This window comes from Bufo gargarizans, chromosome 1 (genome assembly GCF_014858855.1).
Source record: "Bufo gargarizans isolate SCDJY-AF-19 chromosome 1, ASM1485885v1, whole genome shotgun sequence".
NCBI classification, from domain to species: Eukaryota; Metazoa; Chordata; class Amphibia; order Anura; family Bufonidae; genus Bufo; species Bufo gargarizans.
The window spans coordinates 232,196,143-232,214,363 of record NC_058080.1 but is presented as its reverse complement, the minus strand read 5'-3'; the positions used below and the strand labels follow the sequence as shown (position 1 = coordinate 232,214,363).

The window sequence follows — 18,221 nt, the reverse complement described above, 5'->3', positions numbered from 1 at the left end:
GAGGACGGTGAGACCCCAACCAAACTGCGGCAGTTCGTGGGGTCGGTGGTGGTTATGGTGTCAAGTTGAGTGCTTGGAGCCCTCGGGAAGCACTAGGAGCATCCATCAACGGAGGTACAACGGTCGGGGTGCTAGGAGATCCGTTACACTCCATTACCCCTGAGGACGCCGCATGTCTGGGGGAGCACAGTATCTCATAGGGATAGGAAGATAATATCCCAATGAGAACTCCTACACACTAAAAAAATTATCTCTAGTAAGATCAAAGACAAAAATGTGTACTGAGATAAGGGAAATAAAAGGCATTCATTTCTACTACATCATATGACCATTTTTATTTTTTAAACTATTTTGTGCTGATTAATGATCTTAAGCAAAATAATAAATGCTATGTTTTAAATAAAACAATATGACCAGAAACCGGAACTAGACAGCCTCTGGCTATTGAACCATGCACTATTGATTAATCCTGGGTCTACTAAGGTTTTTTTTTTTCGGATTTGGCAGAAATATAGTATATACAGCAGTGTACTGATATGTGAGGTATAATAGATGCAGGATGTACCCCGATTTTTGGTCACACAGACACAATGGAGGACATTAATCATTTTATGCCACTATAGTGATGTAAAAAAGAGTCACAGATTATGGTGCACAAAAAAACAAAATGGCTGCACACCATTATATATACAAACAATAGAGCTAAGAAATGGGGGTCATTCTAGATAAAAGTGGTACAATACCGACTATAAATGAGTATACATGAATGGAAGCGCTTAGCGCACATACGTGTCGGGCCCATCTACCAGGCGTCAAGGTGGCTTCCGCAGATGGGTCCCTATCACTAAAGAAACTGCCTCACTTTGGACATACTTAAGCCTACAATATTCAGGGCAGTGTAGGAACCAGCTACAAACATACTCTGCTCAGAAGTCCCAGGTAGATGGGCATGTCCAGTCTAAAAGGGGTGCTACACCATATATATTGCAAGAAAATTTAGACTAAAACCTTCAGGATCACAGGTGCATATCCATGAAGCAAACATAATTACAAAAAACAAAAAGGCTGCACACCATTATATATACAAACAATAGAACTAAGGCTTCCATTATTCATAAATACTCATTTATAGTCGGTATTGTAATGGATATACCATTATTCATGTCTACTTATAGTTGGTATTGTACCACTTTTATCTAGAATGACCCTTATTAATTAGCTCTATTGTATGTATATATAATGGTGTGCCGCCATTTTGTTTTTTGTAATTATGTTTGCTTCATGGATATGTACCTGTGATCCTGAAGGTTTTAGTCTAAATTTTCTTGCAGATTATGGTGCACGCCAGTGTTGTACCATAATTTGTGACTTTTTAAGCTTCTCGGCACTTTTGTGGAGCAACAGCCTCCACATCCTCACTCAAGTATGACAGAGCGGATTAAGCCCATAGATGCTGCGGATGATTAGGGCATCTAGGGGGTTAACAGGGTAGCAGAGTTGATGATATAATCATAGTATAATTCACTACTCAAAAATAGGGGGCTATTTATTAGATTTATAATCTTATCCTATGCATTCGGCACAGTACTAAGATTTTACTGTCACAGCGCCATCTATTGGAATTGTAAACTTGATCTGATCAGCAGCTGTGTGTTAGCTGTTGGAAATGTGTACAAAGCAGAGCACCCTCTAGTGGAGATACAGAGTCACTGTCTGGTCAGGCAAGAATCAAATAACAGAATTGGTCATTTAAATAAATTTGAATGTTAGCACAAATTTACTTTTGGCAGGGAAAATGCCTGAAAGAGATGCAATTGAAATCTCAATCTACCATATTCTGCTTCTACTTGGTGTTTTCATTTGATTTATGATTTTGACATGAAGAACCCACTATAGGAAGGAGGGTAATAATTAATTGACAAAGTGGAATTTTACATTTTAAATTAAAAAGGCTATTTATTTTTACATTTATTTTTGGCACATATGACCCATGCTGGAGTTGGAAAAGAAAATTAAAATGGAGGAATGTAATTTTATTTTTAATTTTGGCATGCATTTTGCAGATTTTAGATGAAATTAAAATGTTAAAACATTATTTTAATTATAATTTTAGGTTTTTCAATGTCATTTTAAATTTAGCAGGTTTCACCTCCCATAATGATCTCCCCCATCAGGTGAACGCCATATTTTCTAAAATTGCGGCTGAAGTGTTAGAAACTAAGTGTAGTTGAGACAAGCCTGGGAACGCAACATCAACCAGCCAATCCACAGGTAGCCATCCCCTGTATCTTCACAGCTAGGCAGAGCCTGATCCTGCAGGATGGCCATGTGCCCATGAGACTACAGGGTGGAAGCAGTGGGAAACGTGGAGCCAAAAGTGGGAGGGGTACACCATTTCTGAAGAAACTACCCCACATAAGCAGCAGTGGGACATGCAGCAGAACCTCAACCAGCAGGTGGTGGCATATTTGGACTGCACCCTGTCACTCATGATGCAAGATTCCTTGGAGCACTGGCCATACAAACTTGAAGAGTGGCCGCAATTGGCTGAGTTTGCCATAGGCATGCTTTCCTGCCTGGCTAGTAGTGTGACATCAGAGAGAGTGCTCAGTGCGGAGGGTGCATAGTTATCCCTAAGGGGATTCGTCTTTCCTCACAAAATGTTGAGATTAACCTTCATAAAGATGAATCAGTTGTGGATAGAAATTCTATATATCAATGCCGAATGGGCAGTTACTTGTGACCACGGGCTACTGCCACCGTCTGATGCCTCTACTGCAATTCCTACAATGGGGCTTCTTGGCCTACTGATATGTACATGTTAGATTTTTACAAGGATATGCATGCCACTAGGCCTTGCTATCACACTGCTATACTTGGGTTCTGCTACTACTGTGATGTGATCTGCCACCATCTTGAGCTGTATGCCATTGATGCTGCCCCCCTTCCCACTCTGTCATGGGGCCACTATTGTCAGTTATTTTGAGCATCCTTAAGGCCTCTTTCACACGTCAGTATTTTGCATCAGTATTTGAAAACCAAAAGCAGAAGTGGAACATAAACAGAAGCAGACCCATTCCTGCTTCTGGCTTACAAATACTGATAAAATACTGACCAATCACTGACCGTGTGACAGTATACTGGCCTCTTTCATGTTAATTACGTTACACAGTTTAGTGTCATCTGCAAAAACTATTTAACTGTGCAAGCCTTCTACAAGATCATTAATACATATATTGACGAGAATAGGGCCCAATACTGACCCCAAGGTACTCCACTAGTGACAGTGACCCCATCCGAGGATGAATAAATTAGTTTGACATTAACTATCCCACATGAAGCCATGCTGATATGTCTTTATTCACTTATTTTCATTGAGGTACTTCAAGATTGAAGGTTTTATAAGAGATTCTAACAGTTTACCCATGGCAGATGTTGGACTTAATGGCCTATAGTTTCCGGGCTTATATATATATATATTTTACCACTTTTTGAATATTGGCACCACATTTGCTAAGCACCAATCCTGTGGCACACACTCTGTCAATATAGTCCTTAAAAATCAGAAATAAGGGTATGCCTATGACCTTACTTAATTTTCTTAGGATACAGGATGTATGCCATCTGGTCCCAGCGATTTGTCTACTTCAATCTTTTTAAGATGCTGCTGCACCTCTTCCTGGGTCAAACAGGCTACTTTTACCTTCTGTATTTCATCTGACACAGGGCTCCAGATGGCGACCAAAACAAAAATTTGCAGATGGCGACAAGACTTTTTAGTCTTGTCGCCATTTGCGACTGTACCGCCGCGATCCTGCGCAGCCCAAGTTCTCTTCAGTAGCACAGTCAGTGGAGAAGGAAGGAGTCCCTCCCTCTCCACTGTGATGCGGCCGCCACTACCACCAATGGGGAGATAGCAGGGAGGAGGAGGGGAGGAGCTGTCGCCACTGCGCCGCCAATGAATGTAAAACATAAGTATAGGCAGCGGTATCACAGACCCGGCACCCCCTCAGGTGCCACAGATCGCATGCCCTATTATTGAGGCCGGGTTCCGGGTTTGTGATACCGCTGCAGACAATTGTATAAAGGAGTTAAAGAGGACCTTTCATGGGTCCAAAGAATATGAACTTAGTAGTAGGCTGCATAGAGCGGCGCCCAGGGATCTAAGTGCACTTACTATTAGTCCTGGGCGCTGCTCCGTTCACCCGCTGTGGCCCCTGGTATTTTCAACATTCAGAGCAAGGAGGAGAAGACGCCAGTCTCTCCTTCTCCCTGACAGCAGCGCTGTCCAATCACAGCGCAGAGCTCAGAGCCAGGGAGAAAAAAAAACTCCCTCGCTCTGATTGGTCAGCGCTGCTGTCAGGGAGAAGGAGAGACACTCTCTATGCAGCCTGCTACTAAGTTCATATTCTTTGGACCCACGAAAGGTCCTCTTTAATTACATTAATTGCTGATGCAGTGCGCCCTCCCAAAGCCTCATCTCCCCCCCCCCCCCCCAATTATCACTGGTCATAAGTCCCCCCCCCCCCCCCCCCCTATTATCACTGGCCTCAAGTCCTCCCTCCCCCCCCCATTGTTATATGGTGCCATAAATACAGGACCAACCTGGGCAAGGTTAATTCAACACGTATTTACAAATGCCTATGTAGGCAATAGAAACCTATCTTGGCCCGGGTTACTTTAATACTTCACTTTTATTAAACACATTGTTAAAAAGTGTCACTAATGATAGTGAGTCACATTTGAAATGACACAGACAAACCACAAAATAACTGCTACGGTGTTAAAAACACAGTTGTGGCCCACCACAAAAAATACTATATGTAATCAATAGGAGGTGATATACTGAATTGCTTCACTCCAAAAATGAGGAGAAGAGCAGAATCAATTCCATATACCCACAGGGGGTGATATTGATTATTGCCGGCAAAGCTTATTTGATGGCAAATGTCAATAGTGGGAGACTGATGTCATCATACCACTTATATACTGATGGACTATTTGCCAATTTACTGTTTTCCAGCATGTGGAGCTATTATCAAATATGCCCTGGAAGGGTATATGGTCCTGCTAGTACCAAGAAAATTGCCTGTAAGCCAGACACAGCCACTATTATTTGTTAACAGAGTGGCTAACCACGTGTCTATGTGCTGTTAACAACACCAATTGTTTGGCAACAGTAAGCAACGAATCGCACAGATTGTTGCGCCTTAGATGTATGGGGGGATTTTTTGACACCCACTCTCCATACACCTGGGCATACTCAAAGGACACTAGCACTTAAAAGATGGCATTGGCTGTACTAGTAGTGAGTGGAAAGTGCACACTGCTGGTGAGTACCAGACTGTCCAAACCAGCACAATATATGCTCACTGCCAGTGCAAAGGGGTTGCCACTGAACAAGCCCAGCCACTGCTTGTTGCTGGCTAGGTGCGTTCCCACATATCAGAATACTGTTACCAGCAATTCTGGTTAATAGCACCTGGAGTGGCAAGTGAAGCAAAGTGCTGCCCTTTGTTGAGGAGGATTTATGGTATCCACCCTCAATACAGCCAGAACGCCATCATGGTGCAGTTTATCCCTAAACACAGGCGATCGCTATACTGTTGAATCCTAAATGTACAGGTTGCTGGTGAGATCAACCATTTATTGTTAGTGCAGTCAGACTAATATGTTCTATGTCTAACTGCAAACACCGCCTGTTGGTGCTGTTTAGACAAGTCAACTGGTGTATACAGGGCTAGCAGGACTGCCGTCCTCCTAAAATGTGACCAGTCGTAGACAGAAACTGAGTCACTGGTGGTGATTAGCAGATGGGGGCCACTTATCTGCTAATTAAAACCTAAAACTGCCCCCCAACATGTTTCGCCAGTCTCGCTGGCTTCATCAGGGGTACTAGCAGGACCATATACCCTTCCAGGGCATATTTGATAATAGCTCCACATGCTGGCAAACAGTAAATTGGCAAATAGTCCATCAGTATATAAGTGGTATGATGACATCAGTCTCCCACTATTGACATTTGCCATCATCAAATAAGCTTTGCCGGCAATAATCAATATCACCCCCTGTGGGTATATGGAATTGATTCTGCTCTTCTCCTCATTTTTGGAGTGAAGCAATTCAGTATATCACCTCCTATTGATTACATATAGTATTTTTTGTGGTGGGCCACAACTGTGTTTTTAACACCTTAGCAGTTATTTTGTGGTTTGTCTGTGTCATTTCAAATGTGACTCACTATCATTAGTGACACTTTTTAACAATGTGTTTAATAAAAGTGAAGTATTAAAGTAACCCGGGCCAAGATAGGTTTCTATTGCCTACATTGTTATATGGTGGCCACAGGGTCTCATCCCCTCCATTGGTGGCAGACTACACTGCTGGGGCTCAGATCGTTACCATGGCAGCCAGGACACTACTGAATCCCTGGCTGCCATGTTCAGCTCCCTGCTGCTGTGTGCACAAAGCACAGGGAGATGTGTGAGATTCTATTCAAGATTTAATGGCCCCCTTCCCAGTTATACATATAAAATTTACAAACAATAAAGAATAAACATATTACATATCACCACGTCCCAAAAAGTGTGAGCTATTAAAATATAAAAAAATATTTCCGCTCGGTGAAGGCCGTAACAGAAAAAAAAACTCTAAACCACGCAATTCGCCATTTTTAGTCATCTTGTCCCCCAGAAGATGTCCCTGGATTTGAGAGCTATGTGGTTTTCTCCTATATGTAGTGCTGGCTCACTACTGTGACTTGCGTCTCATCTTCTCAAAGTCCTTTTTTTTTTTTTTATATGCATTTTAAATTTGGCGACTAAAAAATGTAATTTGGCTCCTAAATTTTTTAGTTTAGGAGCCAATGGCTCCTGGTCCTGTTTTTCGTGTCTGGCGCACTGTGACAGCACTCCTGCTTTTGGCTTATTTTAGTACTACCTAATAGACCTAGTCATCAGTATGTGATCTGTGGGGGGTTCGACATCCCTGCCGATCAGCTGTTTAAGAAGGCAGCAGTGTTTGCGCCGCTGTCTACTTGCCGCTTTCCCTGGGCCTAGTGATAACACGTTCATCTATCACATGGCATAAGTGCAGCTCAGCCCCACTGAAGTGAATGAGGCTGAGCTGCGATACCAAGAAATAAAAAACAAGATTTTTGTATAACTTACCAGTAAAATCTCTTTCTCGCTCTTCCTTGGGGGACACAGAAAACCTTGGGTATAGCTCAGCTCCCTAGGAGGCGTGACACTAAGTGAAAACTGTTAAGCCCCTCAGCCTGGAGAAACTGCCAGTTGCGTGTCCAAGTAGTGAGAAAAGGCAATGTCCAACAAGTGGAACCAACAAGCCAACTACCCAACAGGATAACCCAAATCCGGAAACCGTGTAGAATAAAACAATGAATGGGTGGGTGCTGTGTCCCCCAAGGAAGAGCGAGAAAGATTTTACTGGTAAGTTATACAAAAATCTTGTTTTCTTGCCCATTTTCCTTGGGGGACACAGAAGACCTTGGGACGTCCGAGAGCAGTCCACGAGGGGAGAGACCACAGCTCCAAGGCGAAAGCACCCGACGGCATCAAGGAACCGCCGCCTGCAAACCCAGGCGGCCTAAGGCAGCATCCGCCAAAGCCAGAGTATGCACCCTGTAGAACTTGGTAAGGCGGGCAAGGAAGACCGGTGGCCGCCTTGCACAATTTTATGGCCGAAGCCCAATGCCTCTAGCCCAGGAGGCACCGACCACTCTGGTGAAATGAACGGTGACACCAAAGGCAAAACCCTGGGGAAGCCACTCTCTCACCATCAGCCGTCTTCACCCTCGGTCCGTTCCAGCAGGGTCGCCCCTTCAGCTACTGGCACCGTAGTGGCAGGATGCTGGAAGAGGGACTTGGCGTGCGGGCGACCCTTGCACTGGCGGGATGCAGGGGAGCTAGGCTGCCCTGGTCCACCTTGCTTTCTGTGGGGGAGGCAGCAGTGCAGGTGACCGGCACTGGCGCAGCTTGACCACGGGAGAAACAGAGAGGTCTATTGTGTCTCTGTTGTCCCTGATGGTCTGGAAGAAAAAAGTAAATATCAAAAATTAAACAACAAGGAGAAAACAGCCCTGCAGAGCAGGTAGTGTCTTGCCTCCTTGGACACTAAGCAAAAACTGGCAGTCTCTCTCTCCAGGCTGAGGGTATAGCTGATGGAGGAGGGGCTTAACAGTTTTCACTTAGTGTCACGCCTCCTAGGGAGCTGAGCTATACCCAATGTCTTCTGTGTCCCCCAAGGAAAATGGGCGAGAAATAGCATACACTAGCGCTAGGTTTGCTTTATGGCCTAGATGCAGAGGGTGATTAAAATGTCATATGAAACACTAACACAACCAACATGAAACTTCCTTGTGTATTTTGATTTAAAAAAAGGGCAAACACAGGTATATAACTGTTATTACTTCTATAATACTTGAATAAAAAAATGTCCATAAATGTGGAACGTAAGTGGCTTGTTTACAGCAGTTAAACAAAAAGTGCAAAAAATGCCATGAACTTTTTTTTTTAAGATTCAAACAATTTGAAGAGGAAAACCATTTTTCTAGTACTATTTTTTAAACAGTAACATACAGTGAGCAGCAGGCTAATAACAAAAGAAAATTCTATGTATATGAACGATGCATTTCTTGCAAAATTATATGATTACATGGCAAAGTTCTCAATAGCTTTTGGCTTCACAATCCAAGGTCCAAGACCGTGTTGTTCAAAATAGGACTTCAGCAAGCACTTTGCTTCTTGGTATGATCCCGAGAGGTTCTAGAAGTTACATCAGAATTTCATGTGAGCTATTATAATACAACCACAAAGGGTATATTACAATAAACATCAAAATCACCATACATCCCTGAACTGAAGTTAAAGGGAACCTGTCAGCAGGCTTAGATGGGCAAAGAAAAGGAGATTTTTGTATAACTTACCAGTAAAAGCTCTTTCTCGCTCTTCATTGGGGGGGACAGGAACCGTGGGTATAGCTATGTCTTCTAGGAGGCGTTGACACTAGATAAAGCTGTTAGCTCTTCCCCTGGCAGCTATAACCCCTCCAGCCTGGAGAGAGAGCTTTAGTTTGTGCACAAGCAGTAGGAGAAGCAAGCCAACCAAAGAAAAAACATGGAACACCAACCATGCCAAAAGACCAAACGGGGTTCAAACCAGCATAACTGTGGTCGAACAACAATACTGGGTGGGTGCTGTGTCCCTCAATGAAGAGCGAGAAAGAGATTTTACTGGTTATACAAAAATCTCCTTTTCTCGCCCATATTTATTGGGGGACACAGGACGTCCAAAAGCAGTCCACAGGGAGAGAAAAAAAAACACAGACCCATGGAAGCAAGCGTCCCTGCAGGCATCTAAGAAACTGCCGCCTGCAAGACCATGCAGCCCAAGGCAGCGTTCGCCGATGCATAAGTATGCACCTGGTAAAATTTTGTGGAAGTGTATAAGGAAGACCAGGTAGCTGCCTTACACAACTGTGCAGCCGAAGTGCGATTCCTCCGAGCCCAAGATGCGCCCACGGCTCTGGTGGAGTGAGCCATGACACCTAAGGGCGGAACCCTGCCCCGTGTGCGGTAAGCCTCCGCAATTGCAGCCCGAATCCAACGTGCGATTGCCACCTTGGAGGCCGCCAATCCCTTGCAAGGACCCTCCGGAATGACAAAAAGGGATTCTATACGGCGGAAGAGACCGGAGGCTGCTAATTAGATCTTCAGAACTCTGACAACGTCCAAATGGTGCAACTCCTTTTCCTGGTTAATATGGAAGTCAGAAACCACCTTCGAAAGAAAGGAAGGAACGGTCCAGAGAACCGCTTTGTCCTTATGAAGAACCAGGAAGGGTACTCAGCAGGAGAGCGCCGCCAACTCAGACACCCGTCTGATGGAAGTGATGGCTACAAGGAAAACCATCTTCCAGGACAGGAGTCGGAGAGAAATCTCCTGCAATGGCTCAAAGGGAGAAGTCTGGAGCGCTGAGAGGACTAAATTCAGATTCCAAGATGGTAAAGGAGGATGGTACGGGAGAACCGTATCCTGGACAACCCTCGACCCTCCAATGCCCTCCATCCTGATTTTCCGTAGAACCCTGGGTAGGAGAGGGAAGGGGGGGAAACGCGTAAAGGAGGGAGAAGATCAGGGCGTCCACGCGTTAAGCTTCCGGATCCCTTGCTCGGGAGAAGAAGTTTCCGATTAAGCCGTGAGGCCATCAAATCCACGTCGGGGCGACCCCAACGTAGACAGATTGCCTCGAATACCTCCGGGTGGAGGGACCACTCGCCTGGATCTATCGTGGTCCTGCTGAGGAAGTCCGCAGTCCAGTTCTCCACACCAGGGATGTAGATTGCTGAAATTGCCGGTACATGGGTCTCCGCCCACCGTAAGATCTTGGCAGATTCCTGCATCGCCGCGAGGCTGTGTGTTTCCCCCTGGTGGTTGATGTATGCCACCGCCATGGTGTTGTCCGACTGGACTCTGACGGGGCAACCCTTCAGGAGGTGGGTCCAATGCTGGAGGGATAGAAGAATCGCCCTGCACATTGATCGGGAGCTTGGACTCCGACCGAGACCATGTGCCTTGGAGTGTCCCTAACCCAGCAGACTGACATTGGTGGTAACAACCGTTCAAGATATCGGAAGGAAGGACCTTCCCAGAACTGGAACCGACAGCCACCAACAAAGGGACGACCTCACCTGAGGAGAGAGGCGGATGGGACAGTCCAGGCTCTAAGAAGATTAGTCCCAGGACGACAGAATCGTTCTCTGGAACGTGCAAGAGTGGTACTCGGCAAAGGGGATCGCCTCGAAACAGGCAACCATCTTCCCTAACATCCTCATGCAGAGTCGAATGGACGAAAGTCTGCAGCCGAGAAGAACCCTCACCGCGCGGTGTGAGGTTAGTCGCTTGTCCGGGGGAAGACAAACCTGAGGTTGCTCGACGCCTGAGCGAAAGAAGGAGCATTGATGAGGATGTCATCCAGATAAGGCATGAGAAAGATGCCTCTGGAACTGAGTAGGGTGAGAAGAGGGGCCAGAATTTTAGTGAAGACCCGAGGCGCAGTTGCCAGCCTGAACCGGAGGGCGACAAACTGGTAATGATGGTCTCCTATTGCAAACCTCAGAAAGCGCTGGTGACTCGGCACGATGGGAACTTGGAGGTATGCGTCTTGGATATCCACGGCCAAAAGGAATTCCCCCTGCTCCAGAGAAGCAATTACGGAATGAAGGGATTCCATCCGAAACCGCTGGAGACGGAGAAACTTGTTCAGTAGCTTGAGGTCCAGGATTGGGCGCACAGAGCCCTCCTTTTTGGGGACCATGAAAAAGGTTTGAATAGAATCCCTTGAACCTTTCTGCTGGGGAAACAGGAGAGATGACTCCCCGATCCAGAAGGGACTGAATGGCCTGGGAGAAGGTGGTCATCCGCTCTGGGTCCTGTGGAAGATGGGATTGAAAAAACCTGTCTGGGGGAAGAGACAGGAACTCGATCACGTATCCCAAGGATACAATCTCGAGTGCCCAAGCGTCGGAGACGTGGGCCCACCAAACGTCCTGGAAGAGGAGGAGGCGGTCCCCCACACTGTTGGGCGGGGACACACCTTCAGGCTGAGGACTGCTTAGCCGCAGAAGGTCGAGCGGCATGAGGTCTGTGACCGAAAGGACAGCTTTTTGAGTCGATCTTGGGAAGTAAACTCCTCCCCCCCCCCCCCAGCGGAGGAGCTTGCCGCAGGGCGGGAACTAGCGAATCGGCGAAAGGGCCTGCCACATGAGGAACCTGACCTAACGTGAGAGGCCCACTTGGCCCTAGGCTGTGGGAGATGGGTGTTCTTGCCTCCCGTGGCCTCAGAAATAATTTCGTCCAGCCAAGAACCAAAGAGACGGGTGCCGGCAAAGGGGAGACCGACTAAAGAACGCTTGGAAGTTGCGTCCGCTGCCCACACCTTCAGCCAAAGCTTGCGGCATAAGGTGACTGTAAGCGCAGAAGAGCATGCAATAAGGGCACCAGCATCGAAGGACGCCTCACAGAGGAACTTCCCAGCCTGGATAAGCAACTGCGCCAAGGATCGGAGATCCGGAGCAGGGACCTCAGATACAAAGTCCTGGTCCAGCTGACTGCCCCACTCAGAGATCGCCTTTGCCACCCATGCAGAGGCGAACACAGGCCTAAGGGCTGACCCTGTAGCTGCAAAGAGGGACTTCGTCAAGGATTCCATCCGACCATCTTCAGCAGACTGAAGGGAGGATCCATTGTTTTGGCTAGCCGTGCCACTGGTGGGTCAACCTTAGGAAGGGATGTCCACGTGGAAACACAATCCGCTGGGAAAGGATATAGGATGTCCAGATTCTTTGGGGCGGAAAAACGCATGTCTGGATGATCCCAAGCTTTGGAAACCACCACCGAAAAAACATTATGGCAAGAAAACACCCTTGAGGCCCATTTAGGGCGGAAGAAAGAAGGATACCCCCTGTTGGTCAGTGTGGGGGGGGGGGGGTGATCCTGCACTCGGAAGGTGTCGCGGATGGCAGCAATGAGGCTAGCCAACTTAGAAGGCTGCTCCGTATCCATATCCAAATTCTCAACCTCTCCGTCGGACAGCACGTCCCCAGGAGAAGAAAACCCTGAGTGAGACCGTACACAGGGCGGAGAGGGAGATGCGTCAGAGGAGGAAACGTGTTCCACTCTGGGACGCTTTTGTGAATGCCGTGCGCTGACGGAATCACCGGAGGGAAGTGACCTAGGGGGGTCGCCTGAGCAAGAAGCTCTGGAGGGTGCATCCGAGGGACATGCAGCCTGCGCAGGTGGCGGATTCTCAACCAAGCGACCCACTATAGATAGGATGGATTGGGAGGAGGTTTTTCACCGCCTGAGAGAGTTCTGGCCCAATCGGGTAACTCCACTACCGGAGGTTGAGGTAGCAGTACGGGCTGAAGGGGGGGGGCCCTGCTTGGGCATCTGACAAGCAGAGCAGAAGAATCCGGTTGTCCGCAAGGGAATTTTGCCTGACACATAGAGCAGGCATAATGGACAGCTATTGGCAGCCGAGGTAGTGCACCAGAGGGATCAGACATGATGGTAGGGGCAATCTGGGGCTGGAGAGAGTACAGCTAACCTGAGGAGAGGAGCAACAGTTCCCACCAGAGCCAGGAGCAGATGCCGTTCGAGAAGGATGTCCCAGCGAAGAGCTTCCTGAGCGCTGTGGCAGGAAGAGTAAGCCCCGCCCCCTCAGGCCCTGTATCTCCTGCTCATGGCCACGGCGGTGTGCGCGCGCGCCCCCGCTCATTAACCCCCGCAGTGCCTGATTCCCTCTGCTCAAGTCACCTCAGGATGCCGCACAAGGCAACGCCTGGAACAGGCTGCTGCCCGTAGTGAATCAGAGAAAAGCCGGCGCTTCCCTAAGCCTGCCGCTTCGTCCCGCTCTGTGCTTGGAATAGGCCCCGCTCCCTGTTAACCCAATGTGTCCCTCCTTCATGAAGCGCAGAGCGCTGAGTAAAAATGGTCACCCGGCCAAATCAGACAGATCAGGAGATTGGAGTAACTGTCACTGCCACCCGATGTGAGGGGGGAGAGGAACTTGCCGCTGAAGTGTGCAACCTAAGCAGCGGGCGGGCGGAGGGGGGGAGGGGGGGAGAAGGGGGACACAACGGCCTGGAGCAGGCTTTACTTATCTGTCCGGCTGCAATCTTCACCCTTCCCCTTCTCCAGCAGGGTCACCCCTTCAGCTACTGGCACCATAGTGGCAGGAAGCTGGAAGAGGGACTTGGATGGGTGACCCTTCAGCTGGCGGGAGCAGGGGAGCGAGGCTGCCCTGGTACCCTTGTCTGCTTGTGGGGGGAGGAGGCAGCGTGGCGGACCAATGCTGGCGTGCTCCCCCAGAAGAACAGGGAGGTGAGGCAACCACTGTCTCCCACCTGAAAAAGAAGAATAAAATAAAAAACTAAAATAACAAAATCATAGGTCTTGCCTCCTATTGACACTAGAAAAAACTGAAGCTCTCTCTCCAGGCTGGAGGGGGTATAGCTGCCAGGGGAGGAGCTAACAGCTTTCTCTAGTGTCAACGCCTCCTAGAGGACATAGCTATACCCACGGTTCCTGTGTCCCCCAATGAATATGGGCGAGAAACACTGGATGGGTGCTGTTCAGCATGCACTTTTATCAAGCCTGGCACTTTTTAAAAGTATGAGTCAGATTTATTGATCTTTTATACTCCATCCTTTGTCACAATACTACAGGTTGCAGTTACTAGATTTGTGGAGAGGGGTTAATGATCCAAGGAGTTATTCTGATTGCTGATTGGAGTTGGGAAGGAGTTTTTTCACCTAAGGAAAATTGGATTTTACCTAATTTTTTTTTTTTTTGCCTTCCTCTGGATCAACTTTGCAGGATAACAGGCTGAACTGGATGAACATCTGTCTTATCAGCCTCATATGTTACTTTGGATTGAATACTAGAAGTTAATAAATCTGGCACATTTTGGACTGTCATGAAGTCAGAAATTGAAACATGCTGAAGTGAATTGGAGCAGCCTGCAATAATCAGCCCCATCCACTACACCCAACAGATGAAGATGTATATTTCTAATGCTGGAACTTCTGCAGAATAGCTAATTGTCGATATACAGGGTGCTGGACATCTGCTAATCAGATACGGATTGCTTATCCCGTACATAGGCTTGATTTATCAATATGAAAGGACCGGAAAACCCATTCAATACAAAATGGAGTCCAACTGTGCATTAAAATAATCAATATGCGATATTCCTTGAATTCTTGGCAAAAATATTTCACAGAACCTATATTTTTTCAGAAACAGAGGTCCCATTAGATGCCACCAGGGGATCATTCAGAAAAACAGCATTTTCTCAAAAAAGGCAATTACTTCCACATAAAAACAACCCTAATGGGTCAAATATAAAAGGAAGAAAAATGTGTATTTCTACAAACATCCCTGATGGTACCCTAGTCTGGCCCTGTTCAACGCAAAATTGACAATGCCGATTTCTGACCGGACCATAATAAGACCCTATTGCAAAAGATTCAAAATGAGAAAGAGAAAAATCCGGCTCTCTCCAGATGAAGTAAATTAACTTTATTCCAGCGAAGTAAAATCCGTACAGGTGTACATGAAACAATCTACGCGTTTCAGACCTCTGAGAAATATGGGTCCTTCCTCATGACAAACATGATTTCTCAGAGGTCTGAAACACGTAGATTGTTTCACGTACACCTGTACGGATTTTACTTCGCTGGAATAAAGTTAATTTACTTCATCTGGAGAGAGCCGGATTTTTCTCTTTCTCATTTTGGATTTTACCGCATCCGGGGCGGCATCCGTGCACCTCAGGTGATTCCACCATTGCAGGTGAGAGCTGCCTTACAAATCTTCTATATTGCAAAAGATTGTGCATTTTTATTAGGTAACAGTCTTAGGTTAGCTTTATTTTACCTTCAATGTAGTATTTTTGATTGATCTTTAGGAGCGATAGCTTTGCTTGATGGTTCCTAGATGAACCTGGTATATGCAGGGAAAACCCTTTGGAACCTGTGAATTGTACAGTCCTCATCTGTGAAACCTGTAGTCCTAATATTTTTTGTATATATCACTGATTATTTACTGTTTGCACTGAACAAAAAGTACAATGCTAACTTCCTCTTTTTATTTGGAGGGAAAGGGCTCTGTATATCCATTTTTTTTTTTATTTGGCATTGTGTTGATCATGGTTGAGGTGTTTATAACACACACTATCTCTGCTTCTGAATTCTGATCTAGCAACATGGCCTTACTAGGGTCTTGTCACAGTTTAGGCCTGCCCTGCCTAAACTCTAAGTACCATATCATGGTGCCACCAGGGGTGTTTGTAGGACTAAAACTTTGTCTTTTATAATTAGCCTATTGGTGCAGTTTTTATATAGATTCATTTTTTAAGAAAGTGATGATCACTCTTGACAAATGGTAAAATACTTATATATGTACCTTTGCTTCATGATAACACAGACCACGAAAGACATTGTCCCTTTTTGCTTCCTTTACAAGCAGGTTAAAGCGACTTAACATTGCAGCTTTGCAAAGACGGCTTGCCATTGAACGGCCACTTTTAAATGGTGAACTATAAATAAAAAACAGAAACAAATTCCTTTTCACAAAATGTCATTTCAAAAAAGTGCTTTCTGAAACGTCACAGCTAGTGTTGAGCGAACTTGTGTTTTAAGTTCGGCAGTCTAAAGTTCGAGTTCAGGTTATCGAAGTATCCCGTTATGGATTCTAAATTCCGTTATGGTCCGTGGTAGTGGAATCCATAACGGGATTCTTCGATAAACCGAACTTTAGACGCCGAACTTAAAAACACAAGTACGCTCAACACTAGTCACAGCTTTTATCTGTATTTTAAAGATGCGTGTAGAGCAGCATCAAGTCCTTAAAACAGATACCTTTCAATAATTTTTCCTTGCAGTGCATCCACAATTTCCAATGAACTGTCTCCTTGTGACCAGTTCACACTGAGTCTGTAATTTACAGCAACACCCTGAGTTTGGTGGACAGCTGTTACAATGCTTATGTACGGTCTGTGTACAAGGTAAAACATAGGCAATCTCGAAGTTAGGGTGTCATCAATTCGACGCTTTATAGCAATTTCCAATCCTCTTGTATCTGTGCAATTTGCATTACCTAAAATATAAACTCAAGAATTGGCACATGCTCAGTAGATTTAGAAAAAATGATAGACAAATAATTTTAGAATATCTACCTACCAACAATAATGTTGCTGATGTACACTGGCTGTATGAAAATACTTAAGAGTGCTCCTTGAACTCCCAGAACCTCCCATTTTGTCAATTTGTCTGTGGGAGACATACTGGTTATGTGAGTGGTAATGTCACGAGGGAAGTATGCTACAGGATAATTTTTGTCCTCCACTGAAATATGAAGACTTAATCGGTCATTTGATTCATGCGCAGACAGAGAAAGGGGAGTTAAGATGTCTAGAATAAATGGAAAGAAAATATTTCGGGTAAGTTCTTCTTACAAAGCATAAGGCTACAAAAACACATGGTAAACTGAGCTAAATTATAGATCGCAGAAAAGCAGGTTAGGGTACTTTCACACTAGCGTTTTTCTTTTCTGGCATAGAGTTCCATCCTAGGGGCTCTATACCGGAAAATGACTGATCAGTTTTATCCTTATGCCTTCTGAATGGAGAGCAATCCGTTCAGGATGCATCAGGATGTTTTCAGTTCAGTATTTTTGACTGGGACAGAGATAATACCGCAGCATGCTAGGGTTTTATCTCCGGCCAAAAATCCTGAAAACATGTCGGCATTTTTTTCTCATAGGAATGTATTAGTGCCGGATCTGGCATTCAAAACACTGCATGCGCAGACCGAAAAAAAATGTGAAAAAAATAAAATGCAGGATCCGTTTTTCCGGATGACGATCCGGCATTTCAATGCATTTGTAAAACGGATCTGGATCCTGATCTGTCTTACAAATTCCATCAGTTGGCATATGTTTTGACAGATCCGACAGGCAGTTCCGGAACTGCCTGCCGGATGGATTCCTCTGCCGCAAGTGTGAAAGCTCATAAGAACTTGTCAATAAGGCAAAATAACTTTGAATAAATCAATGCAAAACTGAAAAGAATTATGTTAGAGCCAATTTAAAGACAACCTGTCACCACAAAGTACAGTGCAATCTGCAGGCAGCATGTGACAAGAGCAGGAGAAGCGGAGAAGATTGATATATAGTATTGGTAAAGATTCAGTAAAACTTGTAATCGATAGCTCTGCCTTTTATCAATCACCCCCATGCGACTGACAGATTTCTCTGTATACACATTAATACAGGGAATGCTATCATTCAATGATAACCCTACCTCATGTAATTGAGAGCTGTTCACGGGGATGCTCTTAAGTTAGAAAAAGCTGAAATATAAATGTATAAATTACAGGTTTTACTGAATCTTTTACCATAAAACTATATATAAAACTGCAGAGCTCCTCCTGCTCTATACCATGATGCCGCAGACTGCACTGCACTTCCAAGTTCTGGGACCCCCACCAATTTCTAGAATGAAGAGAGAAGTACGGTGGCTCACTGATTAGTACTAGTGCCTTGCAGTGCTGGGGTAATAGGCTCGAATCCGACCAAGGACAACATCTGCATGGAGTTTGTATGTTCTCCCTGGGTTTGGTGGGTTTCCTCCCACACTCCA

General features: G+C 45.7%; 1 protein-coding gene across 1 annotated transcript in view; it reads right to left on the bottom strand.

The window, feature by feature from the left end:
• Positions 1 to 8,649: 8,649 nt before the first annotated feature.
• The window catches only part of ADAD1 (adenosine deaminase domain containing 1), an 81,331-nt gene continuing 71,759 nt past the window's right edge, over positions 8,650 to 18,221 (bottom strand). The window contains 4 exon segments of the mRNA XM_044273118.1: positions 8,650 to 8,783; positions 15,986 to 16,118; positions 16,441 to 16,678; positions 16,762 to 16,992. Of these exon segments, the coding sequence (XP_044129053.1) occupies positions 8,670 to 8,783; positions 15,986 to 16,118; positions 16,441 to 16,678; positions 16,762 to 16,992 (716 nt within the window). The 3' untranslated portion in view covers positions 8,650 to 8,669.